Below are 23,885 nucleotides of genomic sequence, written 5' to 3'. Positions count from 1 at the left end.
TATTGTCACTCCTGCATGTGTAGTTTGGGGCATAAGCTGGAAGAAACTTTTGACAGCAACTTACCCATCACTTCTATGTGCAACAATTCCACAAAAGTTACCAATTAAAGAAGTTTTGATTCCAACTCCTCCCCTGTTTCTGGGATATCCCAACTACAATTAGGTCAATAACTTATTTTGCCTTCCTAAATAGACCTATTTTTTTCCTCATTTTAGTTCCTAAAGCAGCAGCTTCCTGGTTTCCTCATTCCTGTGCTTGCTCATTTCCTGTGTCACCTGCCATTTTCTTCACAGCTGCCAGAGTGATCTGACCTAACTATTCATCTGAATAGAGATCCTCCCTCTCTTCCACCTGCTGAAAATCTCGAACTCTCTCCAACAATCACTTTTATCTATGTCTGTTCCTCAGATTCAAGTGAGAAGCTTGTAAAAAAAATACTGATGACTAGTATCCAACTCAGTCCAACTTAATCCTAGTCCCAGATCTAGAGTTCAAGTATCCAGGACTCTGATGATGAGCCAGAGCCTGTGGATGTCTAATGTGATTTTTTTCCAGCTCAGTCCCTGCACACTTCTCTACTCCATCAATAGCATCAGACCATATTCTCTATGTTTTGATAATTGCAATACATTCATTGCACTCAGTTTCATGCAGTCTGCCTACTCAGACTTCCATACAGGATTCTTCACTGCTGCTAGTGAGACCATCATACCTGCCTTCATTGCTCAGTTGACTCTATCTAATCATTACAGAATAGCTGAGGCTTCATCACATCCAGCAAGCCTTTAATTTCCGCTTACCACATAACTCACTTCCTTGCAATTAAAGAACCCAAATACATTTGCAGCTGTTCTTGTATATTCCCATAGACAGTAGTCCCACACATAAGTGTTTTTATCATTGCACATCACATTTTTCTCAAATTCTATGTTTGGATTGTTGTTTCCCCTGTAAGGCTACCAGGGCTTTGAGAATAAGGGTTTGGTGTCTGTATCTGGAAGTTCAGAGGCTACAAGAGTCATATGCAGGGAAACCCAGAGGCCATGGCATAAAGTCTAAAGTCATCTGTCCACAGAAGTGATCTTGCAGTGGGGAATCTGAGAAGCATTTCAAGAAGCCCTCTTTTTTGGGGGAGGGGGTGGGTTCAAGTTTTACCATTGCAATAATTCTGGAGCATTGTACAGAAACACAAAAGGGGCAAAGGTGTATAAGGAGTGTCTCGAAAAACCAAAAATATCAGGTTTCATGTGTGCAGCTTCAAAGAGAAAACTAGATAGCAACATGGAGAAATTTCCAAATTTGAGATCTGGTTGTTCACTGACCTTGACCTATGAAAATAGTTAAAAGCATTTGATAAAATATAAGTATATGTATACATTTGTGTGTGTGTGTGTGTGTGTGTGTGTGCGTGTGTATTGTGTGGCCTGCCTAGCTGGTATTGTTGAAGATTCTTGTCTCGATATAAACCTATGATTCTCAACATGAATTATTTCATCCAGTCTTGTCATTCATAGTAAAAGACGAGCAAATACTTAAACTAACTGCCCAACGCTGCACCTAGGATGACAACTTCAGTTTCATTAGGTTCTGCCTAAAAAAGCTCAAGACTGTGAAAAGAAGTCACTATATGGGGCTTCAAAAAATGTCATGGAAAATGAAACTAAATGATCATGTGAATGTTTCATAAAGTTTTTTGTCTCCTAGTATTTGTTCTTGCCAATACCCAATATAGCTACTGTCTTGCAGTCTGCCAGAGATGGTAGAAATCTAACTTATATAAGGACCAATTAGCAAACCCAGAGGAGAGCCACATAGACAAGCCTCTTTTTTCCATTTTTATGAATGTCCACCTTCCTGATTTTGTTTCCCTTCCTTTCTCCCTTATTTCCCCTTTGAATGGCCCAGTGACCTCTGCAACAATTGGTGTTGAATTCAGATCCACTGGACCTCTACTTCAAGCAGTGCTTGCCTTTGTTGTGAACTGCAACTTCAGCAATACTCCCTCTGATGTTCTGGCGGAACTGATTACAGAGTTTGATGCTACCCCTAGTAGAGTAACTAGCTCTAGGGGAAGGTCAATGGGCAAGAGAAGGAGAAAAACCAAGCAAGTGAAGGCTGGAGGAAGGTACGACTTCAACAAAGGCCTTAGTGGTGATGAGTTTTAAAGAAAGGCTGTTTCCCATTAGGGAAAATATTTGAATCCTCGGTTGTATATTTTTGAAGAAATATTCCTCATGGTAAGAATTTTTAAGTAGAGGAATGTTCTGACCACCAAAACGTACTCATTTGCCTTCTTTCTGTTAAAAAATGTGCTGTTTTCTAAGTATTTATTTCTACCTATAAACACTAATAAATTTAATGAAAATTAGTGTCATTCATTTCTATACACAAGAACATGCTATTGTCAGAATATTTATTATATTACCTATAACATTATACATCCTATACTTAGGAATATGACTTAAATCTTGCAATTGGGATTTCACTGTTTATGCTCTTTTCAGCCATGTTGTGGCCTTTAACATTTATTTTTTGACAGCAATACAGGCAATTTTATAATTTAACCTTATGCTTTAAGGTCCAAAAAGCAAACTTAAATTGAGATAAGATAAAACAGATATTAGATATGCTCAATAGATTTACTTAGATCCATTAATTTAGCATCAATGCATAACACATTCCAAAGCAAGCATACATCAAATTAAAATTGGATAATCTTTAGTTGGGTTTAATAATTGGATAAATGGTCAAATGATTTCCATTGCATATTATTTGTGGGCATGCATTTCATTACTTATTGATTTGCTTTACTGATTAACATATCAATTAATTGCTTGAAAAGAATAGGGGAAATAATCATGGGAAACATCAGCATGGAGAATATGCCTCTCGTGGCTGCAAACAGAGTAGATGGCAGGTGATGGTACTGAATATCTAACTCCCACTGAGACCTCTAGGGCACATTTTGGTACAGGTGGGTAAGTAATGTTTATAATCTAAAAAATGAGAAAATATTATAAAAATAGAAGTAGAAAACCTCAGACAAGTTAAAATACAGAAAAATTTAAGCCAAGTTATTTGAATCAGGCAATATTTAATATATCAAATATTAATCTTAACAACTATATATAAAGTAATGTAGAGCCAGGACATTAGCTGTGTCAAAGTGCAGCAGGCATCCTGGCCACCCCAGCATCCTTTGCCACAGTTAGTGTTTCCTGAATACACACTTGGGCACCCCCTTGTTACAACAGAACTTTATTATTGATATTATAAAAATAACCATTCTCTAAATGATTACACTTAGTAAATAAAATAAGGAATATATATATATATATATATATAAGTATTTGACTAATTGCAATTTGTTTAAGGATCACTTGCGACTTCTTCTGCTTGTTTCACAAACCTGTAGAGGAGAAATAAAATGAAAAAGGTACTTAATAATATGTCCACATGCAGCATTTTTTTTTTAAATTGGAGCATTAATGCTCATGTTTCTTCTATACTGTATAAACTTTGACAATAGCACTAACATTAGAATACTAGCTTTATTAACCACATTTTGCTTTCAGTGCAAGAATGTCTGGTATTTGTATAAAATTCTTATCATCTTAGGACAGAAAAGGAAATTATCCACATTTCTAGATTATTTTCTTTACCTTTTCTTCATTGTTCTGTGTGCCAGTTAATATTTAATATTTAAGAATAACTAATTAGAACATAAACATTTTGAGAGAAGATGATCAATCTGCAAAGTATTTTCAGGGCCTCAACCCATATATTACAATGAAAATTTTCTCTATAAAATATTTATTTAGTGAAAGAGAGGGAGAAGAGGGAGGAAGGAAGAAATGTAAGAAGGAAGGAAGGAAAGAGAAGGAAGGAAGGAGGGGAAGAAGGAAGGAAGAGAAGGAGGCAAGAAGAGAACCCAGTTGGGCTATTTTTAATGCAGATTTCTTTTATTTTAAGTTTATTTAAGTTATGCAAGATTCATATATTTCATATATACAGATTTAGGAATATAATGAAATGTTCCCCCTACAGTGACTTGATCAGCTCTTGTGCTGACTGTTGATGTACAATTTCCCTGATTGGTAGTGATCCTGAACATTTTTTCATGTGTCTGTTAATCATTTGGATTTCCTCTTTTGAAAAATGTCTATTGAGGTCCTTGGCCCATCTCTTAAGTGGGTTGTTTGTTTTGTTGTTGTAGAGTTTCTTGATCTCTTTGTAGATTCTGGTTATTAACCCTTTATCTGTTTCATAGTTTGCAACCATTTTTTCCCATTCTATCAGTTGCCTCTTCACTTTCCTGACTGTTTACTTGCCATACAGAAACTTCTCAATCTGATGCAATCCCAATTGTTAATTTTGGCTTTGACCGCCTGTGCTTCAGAGTTTTTTCCAAGAAGTCTTTGCCGGTGCCTATATCTGGCAGGGTTTCTCCAATGTTCTCTAATAGTTTGATGGTGTCAGGTCGTAGATTTAGGTCTTTAATACATTTTGAGTGGATTTTTGTGTAAGGTGAAAGGTAGGGGTCTTGCTTCATGCTTCTGTATGTGGAAATCCAGTTTTCCCAGAACCATTTATTTAGTAGAGTGTCCTTACTCCAGGAATTGGCTTTAGATTCTTGATAAAATATAAGTTGGCTACAGAAGTTTGGGTTGATTTCTGGTGCTTCTATTCTGTTCCATTGGTCTATCCATCTGTTTCTGTACCAGTTTCATGCTGTTTTGATGTTTTCTTTAGTGCACGGTTTTGCTTTTGATTGCTTTTGAGTAGTCCTATGATTAATTTTTTGAAATTCCATTTCCATCATTGCCCCAATCTCCTCATCTTCATATTCTAATATTTAAATGTTGTTATGTTCCTTTCAGGGAGTCATGGTGTTTTCCTGCTTCTTGTTTCTTGAATTTCTTGTGTTTGTTTTTAGGCATTTGTGATTTTCCCCCCCTCTGATGGCTTTTATCTTTGATCTGTGGTTTAGTGGCTTAGTGGGATGTCTGCATTTTCAGTGAATATCAAGACATGTGTGATGAGTGTGTCCAGGGAGCTCTAGTCAGGGCTCCAGGGTGGGACAGGTATCCAGGGTAACTCCCAAGTGAGCACTGTAGATCTCAGTGCCCAGTATTAGCTCCCAATGTGTTCCATCCCACAGTATGAATCACAGAGATCATCTGTTCAGTCCTAACTATGAACAGAGTGAGTGCGTGGAGCTGCTCCCAGTGATTACCTAGAGACCCAGCCCCTCCCTGCACCTTCTTATGTCACCACTGAGTCCCCCTGGTCTCAGCACACAGGGCTCCCACAGTCACCTGGTGCAAATATTTCTGTCGCCCCCAACCTGTCTAGTCAAAAGAAAGTCAGATTTTCAACGAAACCACTCTGCCTAGGTGTTTTTATCATAGGAGGCTGGGGGCACCTCACCATTCTACATGGTTGCCCAGCCACCTCCAAGCCAGGCTCAAAGTCAGTGAAGACTACAGATTTTCCCCCTCTGCTAGAATCATTGGATCACACAGGAACACAAGAACCACTGTCCAAATGTTGCTCCATCATTGCCACCTGGACCCAAAATGATGCCTTGTCTTTCTCAGCTGGGCAGCAGGCACTGTCATGCTGCAGTTGGAGCAAGAAGAATAGGCCCCCTCTGCTTTCACTGGGTCTGCAGGCAACCACTTGCAACCACTCTCAACCGCTAGTTTCCAGGGCTCCAGTCCTGACACACCATAATCTCCCTCGAGCTGTTTCACCATGGGTTGTTGCAGTCCAGTCTCATCTTCATCTCCAAGCTGCCACCCACTCCAACTCTTGGCCGCTGTAGTTGTAGGCTGTGCCCGCATTTGTGTTGCGCATCTGCACCCTTCACACAGGTCCATGGAATTCCTCCTACTGTTATAAGATTTCCAGTGTGGTTTTCTTTCTGATTCTCTCCAGAAAGTGCACTTCCTACACCCCTTTCTTTCACTGTTTTTTTAAAGACTTATTTATTTGAAAGGCAGAGTTAGAGAGAGGCAGAGGTAGAGAGAGAGAGACTGAAAGGTCATCCATCCGATGGTTCACTCCCCAGTTTGCTGCAATAGCCAGAGCTGTGCCAATCCGAAGCCAGGAGCCAGAAGCTTCCTGAAGGTCTCACATGTTGGTGCAGGGGTCCAAGGACTCGGGCCATCTGCTTTCCCAGGCCATAGCAGAGAGCTGGATCAGAAGTGGAGCAGCGGTGGGGCCGGCACCATGGCGCAATAGGTTAATCCTCCACCTGGGGCCCTGGCATCTCATATGGGTGCCAGCTCTAGTCCAGGCTGCTCCTTTTCCAATCCAGCTCTCTTCTGTGGCCTGGGAAAGCAGCATGGGAAGCGGGATACACAGTAGACTCATAGAATGGCAGATGTCCTAAATAGCACTCTGGCCTCAGAATCAGCCCTTAAGGCAGTCGGATATGGCTGAAGAGCCCATGAGAGTATTTTAGGCATGGAAAGCCAAGACACTCTGGCAAAAAAAAAAAAAAAAAAAAAAGAAACTAAATGGAAGATCTCTGCAAGTGAGATCCCAATGGAAAGGACAGGGCCATCAAAGAAGGAGGTACCTTTCTCTGAAGGGAGGAGAGAACTTTCACTTTGACTATGATCCTGTCTGAATAAGATCAAAGTTGGCGAACTCAAAAGGCTTCCATAGCCTTGGCAACTCATGACTAGAGCCTAGGGAGATTACTGACGCCATAAACAAGAGTGTCAAATTGTTAAGTCAACAACAGGAGTCACTGTGTACTTACTTCTCATGTGGGATCTGTCCTTAATGTGTTGTCCAATGTGAAGTAATGCTATAACTAGTACTCAAACAGTATTTTACACTTTGTGTTTCTGTATGGGTGCAAACTGATGAAATCTTTACTTAATATATACTAAATTGATCTTCTGTATATAAAGATAATTGAAAATGAATCTTGATGTGAATGGAATGGGAGGGCAGCGGGAGATGGGAGGGGTGCGAGTGGGAGGGAAATTATGGGGGGAAGCCATTGTAATCCATAAACTGTACTTTGGAAATTCATATTTACTAAATAAAAAAAAACAATAATCAATCCTCAAAAATGTTAATTTTGCTCGTATACTTTACATATTCTTGCACTCTATTAGTTATCATACATCAGGGAAACATATGATATTTGTTGGGATAGGCTTATTGCACTAAGTATAATGATTCCCAGTTGCATCCATTTTGTTGCAAAATACTGTATTTCATTCTTTTTATAGTTCAGTAGTATTTCATAGTGTATATATGCCACATTTTCTTTATCCAATCATTGCTTAATGAGCTCCTGGGTTGATTCTATATCTTTTTTTTTTCCAGGCAGAGTTAGACAGTGAGAGAGAGAGAGAGAGAGTTATAGACAGTGAGAGAGAGAGAGAGAGAAAGTCTTCCTTCCATTGGTTTACTCCCCTAATGGCCACTATGACCAGTACTGTGCTAATCCAAAGCCAGGAGCCAGGTACTTCCTCCTGGTCTCCCATGCGTGTGCAGGGACCCAAGCACTTGGGCCATCCTCTGCTGCCCTCCCGGGCCACAGCAGAGAGCTGTACTAGAAGAGGAGCAACCGGGACTAGTATCCAACACCCCAACCTGGACTAGAACTTGGTGTGCCAGCACCACAGGCGGAGGATTAGCCAAGTGAGCCAAGGCACTGGCCAGATTCTATATCTTAGCTATTGTGAATTGAGCTGCTATAAACATGGGGGCACAGATAACTCTTTCATATGCAGATTTCATTTTGTTTGGGTAAATCCCAATGAGTGGGATTGCTGGGCCATAGGGTAGGTTTATTTTCAGCATTCTATACAATCTCCATATTATCTCACACAATGTCTAATTCACATTCCTACCAACTGTATTAGGATATCTTTCCCCCACATCCCCACCAGTATTTTTTTTTATTTTTTTAATTTCTGTATGAAAGCCATTCCAACAGGGATGAGGTGAAACCTCATTGTGGTTTTGATTTGCATTTCCATGATAGCTAGTGATCCTGAGCATTTTTCATTTATCTCTTGGCCATTTGAATTTCAGCCTTTGAAAAATGCCTGTATAAGTCCTTTCTCTATTTCTTAACTAGATTGTTTGCTTTGTTATTGTTGAGTTACTTGAGCTCTTTATAGATTATGGATATTATTTCTTTACCAGTTGCATAGGTTGCAAATATTTTCTCCCACTCTGTTGGTTGCCTCTTCACTTTGTTGAGCATTTCTTTTACAGTGCAGAAACTTCTCAGCTTAATGTTATCCAATTTGTGAAGTTTTGCTTTAATAGCCTGTGTCTCTAAGATCTTTGAAGTGTTTGTGTATGTCAATGTCTTGCAGAGATTCTCCAATGTTCTTCTATAATAATTCAATGGTATCAGTTCAGAGATATAGATCCTTGACCCATTTTGAGTTGGGTTTTGTATAAGATATAAGGTAGGAGTCTTGCTAAATATTTGTGCACATGGTGATCCAATTTCCCCAGCACCATTTGTTGAACAAACTGTCCTTTCTCCAGGGATTGTTTTTTAGCTCCTTTGTCAAAGATTATTTGGTTGTAGATGCGTGGATTGACTTCTGGGATTTCTATTCTATTCCATTGTTCCATATTTTGTGCCAGTCCCAAGTTGTTTTGGTTATTACTGCCCTGTAGTGTGTCTTGAAATCTCATTTTGTGATGGCTCCAGCTTTGTTTTTGTTTTTGTTGTTTAATATTGCTTCAACTACTTGGGATATCATGTGATTCCATATGAATTTTAGCATTGTTTCTTTTAGATCTAGGAAGAATGTTGGTATTTTAATCAAGATCACACCGAATCTGTAAATTGCTTTGGATAGTCTGAACAATTTGATGGTATTAATTCTTCCATTTCCAAACACAGAAGTTTATTCCATTTTTGTGTGTCTTCTTTTATTTATTTCTTTAATGTTCTGTAATTTTTATTGTAGAGATTCATTTCCTGGTCAAATTTATTCCAAGGTATCTAAACTTTTTTAGTTATTGTGAATGGCACTGATCTTACAAGTTCTTTCTCAGCCATGCATTGTCTTGTGTACAAAGGCTATTGATTTCTGTGTGTTGATTTTATATCTTGCTATGTCATCAAACTCTTTTAAGAGTTCCAAAAATCACTTGGTGTTATCTTTTTTCCCTATATATATTAGATCAAATCATCTGCAAACACTGTTAATTTGACTTATTCCTTTCTAATTTGTATGTCATTTATTTCTTTTCCTTGCCTAATGGCTTTTGCTATAACTTCCAGGCTATATTTAATAGCAATGGTGAAAGTGGGCACCCTTGTCTGTTTCCAGATGTTAGCAGAAATACTTCTAGCTTTTCCCCACTCAATATGATAGCTCTGGATTTGTCATATATTGCCTTGACTGTGTAAAGGAATTTTGCTTCTACACTCAATTTGCTGAAGGTTTTTGTCATGAAAGGATGTTAGTATTTTATCAAATGCATTCTCTGCATCTATTGAAATAGAAATATGATTTTATTCCCCACTTTGCTTATTTGATTTATCACATTTTTATTTGCATATATTAAACCATTCATGCATGCTAGTGATAAACCCCACTTTGTACAAGTCAATGACCTTGCTGATGTGTTGCTGCATTTGATTAGATAGTATATTGTTGAAAATTTTTCACCTATGGTCTTTGGGGAAATTGGTCTATAGTTCCTTTTATTTGGTATATCTTTTTTCTGATATTGGATTTAAGGTAATGTTGGCCTAATAGAAGGTGTTTCGGAGGATTTCATCACGTTCAATAGTTTTGAATAGTTTGAGAAGGACTGGAATGTGTCTTCTTTAAAAGTCTGGTAGAATTCAGCAGTGACACCATCTGGTCCTGGGATTTTTTCTTGTTGATTGGATCCTTACTAGTGATTCAATGTCTATCTAGGTTATTGGTCCATTTCTATGTTTTCATACTCAATTTTGGTAGATTTTATGTGTCCAGAAATCTATCCATTTCTTCTAGATATCCCAATTTGTTGGCTTACAGCTGTTCGCACTAATTCATGATGATTCTTTTTATTTCTGTGGTACCCATTGTTACATATCCTTTCTCATCTATGCTTTCATTTCTTTGGGACTTATCTCCCTGGGCCAATAGTCTGTCAATTTTGTTTATTTTTCCAAAAAATCAGCTTTTCATTTCACTGATCCTTTGTATCATTTTTTGTTTCAATTTTATTTCTTATTTAATTTTAATTATTTCTTTCCCCCTACTAATAATAAGTTTGGATTATTCTTGCTTTTCTGGGTCCTTGAAAAGCATTTTTGATCATTTGTTTGATCCCTTTCCAATTTCTTGTAGGCACTAATTTCTATGAACACTGCTTTTACTGCATTCCATAGGTTCTGATATGTTATGTTGTCATCTTCATTTGTTTCAAAGAATTTTTTGATTCAAAATTTGACCTTCTTGATGACCCACTGTTCATTCAGGAGCATGTTGTTTGATCTGCATATGTTTGCATATTTTTTAGAGTTTCTTGAGTTGTTAATTTCCAGCTTCATTCCATTGTGGTAGAAAAGATCCATGGTATGAGTTCCAATTTTTTGAATTTGTTGAGATTTACTTTATGGCCTAGCATGTGATATAACCTAGAGAAAGTACCATGTACTGGTGAAAAGAATGTGCATTCTTCAGCTATGGGATAAAATATTTTGTAGATATCAATTAGGTCCATTTGCTCCATAGTGTAGATTAGCTCTGTTGTTTCTTTGTTGATTTTCTGTCTAGTTGATCTGTCATTGATGGAAGTGGGGGGCTATAGTCCCTCATTATTGTTGTATTGGAATATATGTCTCCTTTAGATCCATTTTACTGCTTGTCAATAGACAGCCACCCTAATATTGGGTACATATACCTTTACAATGGTCACAACTACCTGTTCAATTGATCCCTTAATCAATATATAATGCCTTCTTTGTTTCTTTTAAGTTTTTGTGTTTAAGTCTATTTTGTCTGACATCAGAGTGTCTACTCCTGCTCTTTTTTGGTTTCCATTAGCATGGAATATCTTTTTCCAAGCTTTCAATTTCAGTCTTCCTATATCTTTGTGTGTGAATTGTGTTTTCTGCAGGGAGCAAACAGATGAATCTTTTTTAAAAAGAATAGTTCAGCCAGTCTGTATCTTATAATTGAACAATTTAGCTGATTTACATTTAAGGTTATGATTGGTAAGTAATGACTTGGCCCTGCCATTTTCCATAAATAATTACTTTTGATTGCTCTGCATTTCCATTTTACTTTTTTAATTTTTTTATTTCACAGGTAGAGTTATAGACAGTGAGAGAGAGAGAGAGACAGAGAGAAAAGTCTTCCTTACGTTGGTTCATTCCCCAGATGGCTGCCAGGGCTGATGCGCTGCGCCAATCTGAAGCCAGGAGCCAGGTGCTTCCTCCTGGTCTCCCATGCAGGTGCAGGGGCCCAAGCACTTGGGCCCTCCTCCACTGCCTTCCCAGGCCACAGCAGAGAGCTGTACTGGAAGAGGAGCAACCAGGACTAGAACCCAGTGCCCATTTGGGATGCCGGCGCTGCAGGCAGAGGATCAACCATATGAGCTACGGAGCTGGCCCCTCCATTTTACTTTTACTAGGAGATTTTCTGTCTTCACATTTTTTTATAATGATGATTATCTTTCTGTGTTTCTGTGTGTAGCATATACTGACAATTTGTAAGACTGTGGGAGTGGTGACAAGATAAACAAAGTCATTATTTCATGTTCATTCATAATGAGAGACTTGCAGGGTACAGTATTCTGAGTTGACAGTTTTTTTTTTTTTTCTTTTAAGTCTGGGACTATGTCAGTCCATTCTCTCCCAGCCTGTTGGGTTTCTGATGAGAAATCAAATAGCAGTCTAATTGGAGATCCTCTGAAGGTAATTTGGCATTTCTTTCTTGCACATTTTAGCATCTTCTCTATATGCTTTATTGTTGAAAGTTTGACTACACTATTTCATTGTGAAGGTGTTTTCTGGTCAAGTCTATCAGGAGTTCTATGTTCCTCGGGTACTTATGCCTCCCTTTAGTTCTCCAAATTAGGGAAGTTTTCTGTTATTATTTTGCTGAATAGGCCTTATATTCTGTTCTCTCTTTTCACTTCTGCAGGAACTCCGAAGTCCCATATAATGGGTTATTTGATAGTCTCCCATAAATCTCCAACATTGTTTTTGATTTTTCTAATTTCTTCTTCCTCTTCCTCTTCCTTCTCCTCCTCCTCCCCTCCTTATTCTCCTTTTCCTTTTCCTTCTCCTTCTCCTCCTCCTCCTCCTCCTTCCTCCCCTTCCTTCTCTACTCCCTGCTCCCTGCTCCCTCTTTCCTCCTCCTCTTTCTCCTTCTTCTATGGTCTGAGATATTTCCAAAGATTTATTTTCTAGCTCGGATATTCTTCATCTGCTTCACCAAGTCTGTTGTTAAGATTTTTTTGCTGTATTTATATTTTACATATTGAATTCTTTGTTTCTTGTATTTCAGCTTGACTTCTCGTCAATAGCTCTATCTCATGTGAAAGTTTTTCATTCATGTCATGTATGTATTTCTTTAACTCATGAATTTGCTTCTCATTGCTTTTAAGTAATTCTATCATCTTTTTTCTAAATTCCTTTTCAGGAATTTCATCAATATCTGTCTTCACTTCTAATATTGAAGCTCTGTTGTGTTCTCTTAGGGGAGTCATATCATATTCTTTGTTCATGTTTCTCATATTTCAATGTTTTTTTAGGTATTGTGAAAATACTTGATGGTTTTCTCCTGATATATTTTGTCTTTGAAATATGCCTCTGTTGCTTAGTGAAGTGTTTTGGTCCTTCAGTGGATATTCAGTGATATGTGCTGGTGATACAGGGAACTCTGGTCAATGCTTGGGTATGATGCAAGAGTCCAGGGTGACACCCACATTGGGTATGGTAGGTCTCTTCAATTGTCTTTTCCAAGGTGATCAATGCCTAAAACAACCATGCAGTGGACACACACCCTATCCACACATTCCAAAGAACCACAACAAGTATCTGTATGGCCCTCAGTGTGAGCACAGAACATGCTGGAATGACTCACCTCAGACACTAGGAGAAATATGAGCCTCTGAAGTCAGGCACAGTGATTGCCCAGACACCCAGCTACACTCCACTTCCTAGTGTGCAGTCACAGAATACCCACAGTCATAGTGCACAGGGCTCCCACAGCCACAGGGTGCAAGGTATCCACTCTCAGGCTCCTTTGTCCATTAAGAGAGCTGAGGCATTACCAGAGCCAGCTTCCTGTCATTCTGCTTTGACAGTTTGTGTACAGGGGCCAGTGAATAGAAAGGAGGCTTAAGTAGATGCTTCTCCCCTGCCAACCCCGCAAGTCAGACTCAAGGTCAGTGGGCACCATGGATTTATCACTCAGATAAAATCTCCTAAACACACATATGAGAGCAGCAGAAGACTGCAGTTTCCTTTTAAGACGGTGCCTCTTCACTGCTATTTGTTGAGAGCCTTTGTTGGGGAAATGGAATACAGGCAATGTACCCTCATTTCATGTGTTTAGGTGGGCACCCTGCACCCCACTAGTGCTCCAAGCCAGATACAAAATCCATGTGGTCTGCAGCATTCTTCCTTTGGCAATATGACCAGTGACACAGGCTGCTGCAGTCTCCTCTCATTTCTCTTTAAGAAAATGGCATCTGCTCATGATGCTGATTCTAATACTTGTGTTAGCAGAACAGAAGAGCATTGCCTTACTTTTTGGTGCTGAGTATGGTGCTCTAGGGGAGTAAGGGAAGGGAAGAAGCAGTTTGGCTTCCCTGCTCCAGGCCTGGCAGTTGCTCAGACTGGGGTCAGCTCCTCAGGCTGAAGTAAAAGTCAGTGTGTGATTGTGGAATTACCTCTCAGAGAAAGCTCTGAGCAGCAGCGCACATGGTGATTTCTTCCTACCTTGTCATGGCATGATGGTAGTTCACAGCTTCTCTCCTTTTGTCCCACAGAATCTTTGTTGTTTTTTCAGTTGTTTGCAAAAAAATTCCATCAGTCATGTCCCTGGAAACATGGTCCTCCCTTTGTTCTTTTCATATCCCAGGGCAGCTGAAGTTAGTGTGGCTATACTATACCCTATCTCTCTCTTTTTTAGTTTATTTTCATCATTTGCAATGCAGAGAGGCAGACAAGCAGATAGATAGATCTCCTATCTGATGGTCACTCCCCAAATACCTGAAACAGCCACATTTATGCTAGCCTGGAGTCAGGATTGCAGAACTCAATCCAGGTCTCCCAAATGAGTGGGAGAGACTCAAGTGCTTGAGCCATCATCTGCTACCTCCAGGAGCGCACATTAGCAGGAAGCAGAAATTAAGAGTAGAGCTAGGTCTCCAACTAAGGCACTCCAATATGAGACATGGGCATCCCAAAAAGGAGTCTTAACTACTACACCAAATATCTAACCTCTCCTATATCCTTGCTCCACAGCCAACTTCTTTTCCTTATTAACTCCCGAAATCCTTTATGTATTAGCCTTAAACATTATTTATTCTGGGCCCTTTGAATGATAGGCAAGGTTGAATTCACTTCCTGCATGCACTTATGTCACCCTACTGCCTCTATAACAGTAATCATGAGTATTTTATGTAAATAATTATTCATTGTGTGTTTTCTATACAACATAGTAGGTTCTGTAATGACAAGAAGTATGAAAGGCCGACGCCACGGCTCACTAGGCTAATCCTCTGTCTGCGGCGCCCGTACCCCAGGTTCTAGTCCCAGCTGGGGTGCCGGATTCTGTTCCGGTTGCTCTTCTAGTCCAGCTCTCTGCTGTGGCCCGGGAAGGCGATGGAGGATGGCCCAAGTGCTTGGGTCCCTGCACCCGCATGGGAGACCAGGAGGAAGCACCTGGCTCCTGGCTTCGGATCGGCACAGCGCACCAGCCGTAGTGGCCATTTTGGGGGTGAACCAATGGAAGGAAGACCTTTCTCTTTGTCTCTCACTCTCACTGTCTAACTCTGCCTGTCAAAAAAAAAAAAAAAAAAAAGTATGATGGATATCGTATCACCCATGATACTGACATATGCTATTCTCTTACATACTACCTACTCCATTTTAGGCCTTCATTAACAATGGGTCACATTACTGATTTATTTCTTTAGAGCTCTTAAATTGAGTAGCAGTATATTGATGTGTCACACAAAGAAAATTTAAGCTTATAGTGACTTATTATATGGAAGAGTACAAATATTGTCTGTGATTCGAAGTAATAGAATATAGAACCAGAAAGAAGGCAGTTATAAAAATTAATATTTAGGACTAAAATAAAAGACTAATTTCTTTTAAATATTTAAACCATTTTTACAACTTAAGCAACACATCCTTACTATTGAAATATTGTAGATAAACAGAGATCTAAGTATATTACATAGAGACAATTACTGATGATACTTTTTGTAACCATACAGTCTTCTGAAAGTATAACCTTACTATTGTATATGTGTCTGTGCATTATACATAGCAAAAATGAGTTACATTTAGTATTTTGTCTGTGACTTGTTTTATGAAAAATTCCAAGCCAGATATACATCTCTACAATTATATCAGAATATAGATATATATTTATAGATGTATATCTCATTATTATATTCTTGTCATAATGAATTCACAGATTTTTGTTATATAAGTTGCTATATTTTTAATCAGTCTTCTTTTGTTGGTAAGCAGACTGTTCCCAATTTTTACATGTGTGCTACATTTTTTATACTATTGTGATAGCTATATGGTGTTGCACTGTAGAAATTATCACTTTAGGTGATTTTGTAATATAGAATTATTGGGTCAATGGATAACTAGAACAGAACAAAATGGAATGAACAACCAACCCAGTGATACGATTAACTGCCATTACAAGAGGTGTTCAAGTTGGTAATGTAGAGTCTGCATGTTCATTGGGTAGGAATTTTGAAGAGATGAGGCCATCATCAGATCAAAAGAGTAGAAAATAGTTCTAAAATTCTTTTAAGTGTTGATATTCTGTGAGTCTATGAGTGCTATGAACAAACTGTACACCAGTCCTTCTTTCTGTTTTTTTTAACCTTGTTTGACCAATTCCTACAGTAGCCTTATGTTCATGGATGTGAAATGACTGAGATGCTGTAACTCCAGGAGATATTTAATGGTGTCATAAACTCCATGGTATGCACAGTGAGGGAATATAGATCTAGAAGTTAATTTCCTTTTATGGGGAAGGAGTTTAAAAATCCCCATTCCCTCACCTAGACATGAGAGGATATAGATTAAATGAGGACCCTGAGAACTTGAGATTATGAAAGGGAAAAGGAGAAATGTTATACAGGGTCCTTGATGGAAATCGTTTCTTATTAAGTCATGAAGAGTATGTATTTAGAAATCTCTGAAATTTTAGTAGCTTAGGTAGTACCCATGATTACATTGCATTAACAGTAACTGCCCTGAGCAAACATACCAGAGTAGATCAGGGTAGGACAAGAAGAGCATGGAACACAAAGAAGAAGATCAGCAGAACCTGCACAATGAAAGAAAAAGAGATAATATGCTGCACCATGACCAAAATTTCAAAATCTATCAAACAAAATTCCCTAGGGAGTTAGCAAATTTCTTATGAAAATTAATTGAAATTAATATAATTTTATGCTTTTATTATATAAATTATAAAATTGTATTATATATGGTGAACTACAAATACATGTAAGTTAACTTTAATGGTATATTTAGTCTCATTCCACAGTTGAATCACTTTCAAAGTAAGTGTTTGTTATCCTTTAAAAAACATCTAGGGCAAAATTTCCTCCCTGGGTAGTGTTCTAGATGCACACAGAAGGTGGAAATCCCCCTTCACTAAACTGCAGTCATAATTCTGGTGCTTAACATGGGTTAGGTGGGAAGGCAAAGCTCTATGGGTTGCTACCCTAGCCTTGTATATTCATCACACATTTGTGTTACATACTATAGGATTTCTAAATTAGTCCTGCCATCATGAAGTTATGAGATTTCTAAAAGGTACTGCATATACACACACATACACCATTTTTAATGCCTGGTACATAGCATTACATACTAAAAATAATTCCTCTGAATATAGCCCTGAGGCAGAAGAGTGGAATGTGAGACTATCTCTGAAGAAAGGGAAAAGCAGTGCCTAGTAGAACCAGGGGACATATGACTATGAGGGTTATGGAGCAGCAGAAACAAAGCAAAACATAAAACAACGTAAAGCATGTGAAACAAGGAAATAATGTGAGATACAATTCCATGCACATTAAAGAGAAAGGAAAGATTAAATTCAGATTTTTCAAAGCATATCTTGGATCACTACCCTTAAGAGGGGCTAATATACATAGTCCACAAACAAATAACTCGCTGGTCAAGGAAATTTGGAAAGCATAGTATATCTGAGTTTTGGAGGACCAAAATACATAGCATTGTTTTAAAAGCTCATAAAAGTAAGACATCATTTAAAAGTAAGAAAATCATTTAACTTGATATCCACCAAAGATATTTGAATACATGTTTTCTTTTTTTGAATCTGTAAAATTTTTATTAAAAATATTTAAGAGATATATAAAAATGTACATAATTATAGGATACTGTGTGATGTATATATTTTGTAATATTGAATCAGGGTAAATATATTCACCTTTTCAAATATTTAACATTTATTAATAGTGAAAGTGTCAAAAATCATATTTTCCAGGTTTTTGAAAAACAGAAATATACAGCATATTAATAGTACCTGTAGTCACTCTACTGTCCAATAGAAAACCAAGACTTTTTACATCTATCTAGCTTTACCTCCTACCTGTCAATCAACCGCCCTCCCCAGCGTTTGGTAACCACAATTACATTTTTAAGTTCCATGACATCACCTATTTTTTAGACTCCACATATGAGTGAGGTCATTGGATATTTTTCTTCTGTGCTTGACTTATTCTACTTAGTATAATGACTTTCACTTCCATCTATGTTGTTGGAAATGACGTGATTTCATCCTTCTGATAGTTGAGTAATATTCCCTTGTGTATTATTGGCACATTTTCTTCATTAATTCATCAGTACATAGATACTTAAGTTGTTCCCATTTCTTGACTATTTTGAGTAGTGCTGTAATAAACATGGACATGCAGCTGAACTTTGACAGATCAGTTTCATTTCCTTTGTTTCTATACCCAGAAAAAGGATGGTCAAATCATATGGTAGTTCCATTTTTAGTTTTTGAGAAACCTCCATCCTGTTTTCCACAGTGGCTGTTTGAATTTATATTCCCACTAACTGTGTGAATGTATTCCCATTTCTCCACATCTTTACCAACACTGTTTATCTTTTGTCTTTTTGGTAATATCCAACCTTACTAGAGTTGTTTTGATTTGCATTTCCCTGATGATTAGTGATGTTGAGCATCTCTTCATGTACCTGCTGGCTATCTGTATGTCTTTCTTTAAAAAAAAAAAGTGAACAGTTTATTAAGAATTAAATGAATGTATGGAATGTGATACAGTACAAGTAAGACACTTGTAATTAAGATGGGTATAATAGTACTACTTGCATGAAATATTAATTTTATTTCAAAAAACATCACAAGACAAAAAGAAAAGGCAACTCCATCATTATAAAGTATTTCATGCAAAGTACTTAAAAAAAACCACCACCCAACACAAAGCTATCTGAATTACTGCCATGCTAGCATAGTAACCACAATATAATCATTCATGAAAAAAAAAACACACAGATTAAGCAATGGACTAGATGAAATAATACAGTTTGTAATATTGTAAACTCATGGACTAGAGAAATGTTACATGACAGGAAGTTCCAAACTCACTCACAGGGTGCATAAGATGGGCTAACCATTGGGAAATACGTAAATACAAATGCCAATAAATCATCATGGTATCTTCTAATTTTAAAACCTGAACACCTAGAGAACCTAAAATATTTATATAAAATTTGGTGTAATCCATTTGTGTGTCAAGATATAACTTTTTGATTGTATCTGCAATTATTAGGGAGGTGTATGAAAGTACTTCAAAGTACTTTTAACAGTTCATGTTTTGAACTTTTAACTAATGACCATAAATTATACCATAGAAATAACTCTAGGTATGCATTTATTTTTATTAACCATTATTCACTATGGGAAACATGATCTTCTAGCACTTTATATACAAGTTACTGCAAAGTACCAGTTAATTAAAGACTAAATGAAATATAAAACAAAGCTGAATTGGTTGAAAGGGGAGAACTTCCTCTTTTGCAAAGACTTAAGTGGTTAAAAACCTTTCCTTGACTTCTGACAGAGCTAGAGTCCAAAAAGCAAATATTCTGTCAAGCTGTAATGCATGTCTCTGTACAATATGCTTGAACAGAATTCATGGAATAGTCAGGAATGGTGTTTTAAGAGATTAGCACCTCCTTCCACAGCTGCCAAACTGAACACAAGCCTGGTCTTCACAAGGTGCACAAAACTGGAAGTGTATTTTCAAGAGGGCATAATGTCATGGTGAGACAACTGAGGACCAGGAAGTGCCTGCGATACTGCAACAGCCCATTTCGGAGGCCAGGAGACAACAAAGACATCTATTAGATATTTTATGGTTCTGGCTGGCACCATGGCTCACTAAGCTAATCCTCCACCTGCAGCGCTGGCACCCGGGGTTCTAGTCCCAGTTGGGGTGCCGGATTCTGTTTTGGTTGCTCTTCTTCCAGTCCAGCTCTCTGCTGTGGCCCTGGGGGGCAGTGGAGGATGGCCCAAGTGCTTGGGCCCCTGCACCCACATAGGAGACCAGGAGGAAGCACCTGGCTCCTGGCTTTGGACTGGTGCAGCGCATCGGCCCTGGCTGCCATCTGGGTGGTGAACCAATGGAAAGAAGACCTTTCTCTTTCTCTCTCACTGTCTAACTCTGCCTGTCAAAAAAAAAAAAAAAAGATATTTTAAGGGTTCTGACTCAACTCATGATGTATAGATTGGTTACAGATACAACAGTAAGACCAAAAAAAAAAAAAAAAGAATAGGGGAAAAAATAAAAACTACTTAGAATAAAAAACTACCCATCCTCATTTGCTATTTTTTTTTTCCTTTTAGACTTCAGTTAATTAAAACAGAGTGGGAAATTATCCAGAATTGCCCTTCCTATCTCTGAAATTCAACTTCCTATTTACAGTTCATGAAAACAACATAATTGCCCATAAGCAAGATTTAGCTTTGCTAAAAATAGGAGCAATTGCTTTAATTTTCAGAGAATGACATTAGAAAATTTTCCAATCCAAGATCCAGAGTTTGAGACCAGTAAAGAACCTTCTGTAGTAATCAAAATCAATCATAGTTAGAGCTCTTTGGAATGTATGTCTTAGAAATACAAAGACATCACAAATTAGAAACTCCAGAGTATTTACAAGTAAGTTCTTAAAAAAAAGTTATTAACGTGAGACAAATGTTTCCATCAGCAAATTAAATCTGATAAATCAATGTTACTCAAAAACTCAATATAGCCTCTGGAATCAAACGTAGAGATCACTCAATCATAACAATGCCAGATGAAGAACAGATGAGCAGTATGTACGACTGTAAACTGCATGCAGCTCTAAAGCAGTAGATTTATATTACAAAGCAATGTAAATAAATACTGGGCTAGTACAAAAGCTCTTATTTACAGTTTCACAAATGAAATTGTATTCAATATAAATTATGTGCTTTAAAGAACTATACTATATTAATAAGATGAGTTCTGTTAAGGCCATGACAGTTTTTGTTAGAATCAATGCATAATCCATAAAAGATTCAAGTTAACTCTGCATATAATTTAGTGCAGACAAACCCAGTTTAACCTAGAATGGCATCTGTTAAAGTGTTAAAAAACAGGAACTATTTAGAAATCACTGTACATTATTAAAGCTCTGTCAACTCAGAATGTTAAACTATTTTCACACTTTTTAGCCTGCTGCCATAGGCCTGTGGACAAGGTTACTTTTACAGCAAAGAAATAGCACTTACAGGCCACCAGCTCTTTTGATGATTTTAGGTTCAGTAGCATTCGTTGTGTGTCTTCTGTTGAGAAATGTCTGTTTAAAATCTACTGCCCGACTTTTAATTGAAATATTTGGTTTTTGGTTATTGACTTGTTTATGTTCCTTATATATTCTGGATATTAACTTCCGGGCAGACACAAAGCTTGAAAATATTTTCTGGCATTCTGTAGATTGTCTTTTCACACTGCTGATTGCTTTTCTTTCATGCAAAAACTCCGTACTTGATGAAATCCCATTTGTCTAGTTTTGCTTTTATTTCTTGTGAATGTGGGACCTAATCTAGAATGTTCTTACTCATTTCAAGTCTTAAGGGTTTTCTCCATGTTTTCTTCAAATACTTTCAAGTTATCAGGTCTCACAATTAGGTCTTAAGTCATTTTTAATTGATTTTTGTACATGGTGAAAAATAGGGGTCAGATTTCTTCTGCATGAGTATATCTAGTTTTCCAAGCACCATTTATTGAAAGACTATTCTTTTCAGATGCACACTCTTTGCACCCCTGTCAAAGATCTGTTGGCTGTAGATGTGCTTACCTCCATGATTTTTATTCTGTTCAATTGGTCTGTGGATCTGTTTCTAATGCCTAAAACCATGCTGTTTTAATTACTGTAGCTTTCTAATATAATTTACAACCAGGTAGGATAATGCCTCCTGCTTTGTTCTTTCTGCTCAAGATTTCTTTGGCCACTGGAATCTTTTATGGTTTAATACACATTTTACTAGCATTTTTCTTGTTCTGTGAAAAATATAATAGGGATTCTTATAGGGATAGCATTGAAACTCTAAATCGTTTTGAGTAATATACATATTTTAATGATATTGATGCTTCCAATACATCAACACACAATGTCTTTCTATTTTTTGTGTCATCTTCAATTTATTTCATCAATCACTTATAGTTTTCATTATAGAGATCTTTTATCTCATTGATTAAATTTATTGTCTGGGGCCAGCACTGTGGCATAGTGGGTAAAGCTACTGCCTGCAGTGCCGGCATCCTATATGGGCAACAGTTCTAGTCCCAGTTGCTCCACTGGCAATACAGCTCTCTGATATGGCATGAGAAAGTGGTAGAAGATGGTCCAAGTCCTTGGGCTCCTGCATCCACAAAGGAGACCAGAAGAAGCTCCTGGCTCCTGGTAGTCACAGTTCTTACCATTGTGGCCATCTGGAGAGTGAACCAGTGGATGGAAAATCTGTCTCTCTCTCTGCCTCTCTTTAACTCTGCCTTTTAAATAAATAAGTAACTCTTAAAAATTCATTCTCGCACATTCTTAGAAGGATTTATTTCTTTATGTGAAATAGAGAACTACAGAGACAGAAGGAGGGAGAGAGATCATCCATCTGCTGATTCACTCCCCAAATGACCACAACAGCTGGGTCTGGTCAAGGCCAAAACCATGATCTAGGAGCTGCATCTTGGTCTCCCACATGGGTGGCAGGAGCCCAAGTATTTAGGCCATCTTCCATACCTTCTCAGGCACATTAGAACACTGGGTGGAAAGTGGAGTAGCCAGGACTTAATCTGGCACTTGAATGTAAGATGCCAACATGGAAAGTAATGGCTTAACTAGCTGCACCACACTGCCAGCCACTGTTCCACAGTATTTTATTTTGTATTATCGTAGCTATCGGAAATGAGATTGATATTTTTATTGTTTTCAAGTGATTCACTATTAGTGTTTATGATGCTACTGTTTTTGTACATTGTTTGTATCCCACAACTTTGCTGAAATTTTTTATTGTTTTTTTTTTAAGATTTTATTTATTTACTTTAGAGGTAGAGTTATAGAAAGTGAGAGGGAGAGAAAGAGAGAAGTCTTCCATCTACCGTTCACTCCCCAAATGGCTGCAATGACCCGAACTGAGCCAATCCAAAGCCAGGAGCCAGGAGATTCTTCTGGGTCTCACACATGGGTGCAGGGCCCAAGGAGTCGGCCACCCCCTTCTGCTTTCCCAGGCCACAGTAGAGAGCTGGATTGGAAGAGAAGCAGCCAGGAATAGAACGGGCGCCCATATAGGATGCAGATGCACAGCGCTGGCCCCTTCTTTATTGTTATAATAGCTTTTTGGTAGAGTCTCTGGGGTTTTCTATGAATAACACCATGTCATCTGCAAAGAGTGACAATTTGACTTCCCCTGTTACAATTTTGAAGCCTTTTATCTCTTTCTTTTGCCTAATTGCTTTGCTAGGATTTCAATGCCTTGTTGAATAAAAGTGCTGAAAGTTGGCATCCTTGTCTGGTTCAAAATCTTAGAGAGCAAACCTTCAATATATTGTTAGCTCTCATTTTTCTTAAACATTTATTTATTTATTTGAAAGAGTTGCAGAGAATGAGGTGGTGGTGGGAGGGATATATAGACAGAGAGAAATAGAGAGAGAAATCTTCCATCTGCTGGTTCACTGCCCAAGTGGCTGCAACAGCCAGGGCTGAGCTAAGCTGAATCCAGGAGCTGGGAGCTTCATGTTGGTCTCCCATGTAGGTGGCAGGGACCCAAGAACTTAGGCCACCTTCTGCTGCTTTCCCAGGCTATTAACAGGGAACTGTATCAAAAGTAGAATAGCCAGAACATGTACTGTGGCAATATGGGATGCTAGTGTCCCAGGTGGTCACTTAAACTCACTCTATTACATAATATCAGCCCCAACTGTTGGTATTTAATTTATTTCATTTATTATGCTGAAGTATTTTCCATCTCTACCTAATTTGGCATGATTTTTTTTAAAACCATGAATGGTTGTCGAATTTTATCAAATGCCTTTTCTATATCTATTGAGATGATTTTTTGATTTTTTTTTTTTGTCCTTCATTCTGATTGAGGTGTTGTGT

General features: G+C 37.9%; 1 protein-coding gene across 9 annotated transcripts in view; it reads right to left on the bottom strand.

Annotated features, from left to right (window-relative positions):
• Positions 1-2,515: 2,515 nt before the first annotated feature.
• C6H8orf34 (chromosome 6 C8orf34 homolog) overlaps positions 2,516-23,885 on the bottom strand; it is a 498,572-nt gene continuing 477,202 nt past the window's right edge. For 7 of the 9 annotated variants that reach the window (XM_089335333.1, XM_089335332.1, XM_089335329.1 and 4 more), the window contains 2 exons: positions 16,477-16,536; positions 2,516-3,410 (listed from right to left, as the gene is read on the bottom strand). In XM_089335333.1, the coding sequence (XP_089191459.1) occupies positions 3,403-3,410; positions 16,477-16,536 (68 nt within the window). In that variant the 3' untranslated portion in view covers positions 2,516-3,402. The remainder of the gene's footprint in view (positions 3,411-16,476; positions 16,537-23,885) is intronic. The other 2 variants (XM_089335331.1, XM_089335330.1) reach the window with 1 other exon arrangement.

This window comes from Oryctolagus cuniculus, chromosome 6, assembly GCF_051225735.1.
Source record: "Oryctolagus cuniculus isolate XC-2025 breed Fujian yellow rabbit chromosome 6, ASM5122573v1, whole genome shotgun sequence".
Lineage (NCBI taxonomy): Eukaryota > Metazoa > Chordata > Mammalia > Lagomorpha > Leporidae > Oryctolagus > Oryctolagus cuniculus.
The sequence above is the reverse complement of the archived record's forward strand: the minus strand, read 5'-3'. Positions and strand labels throughout refer to the sequence as shown.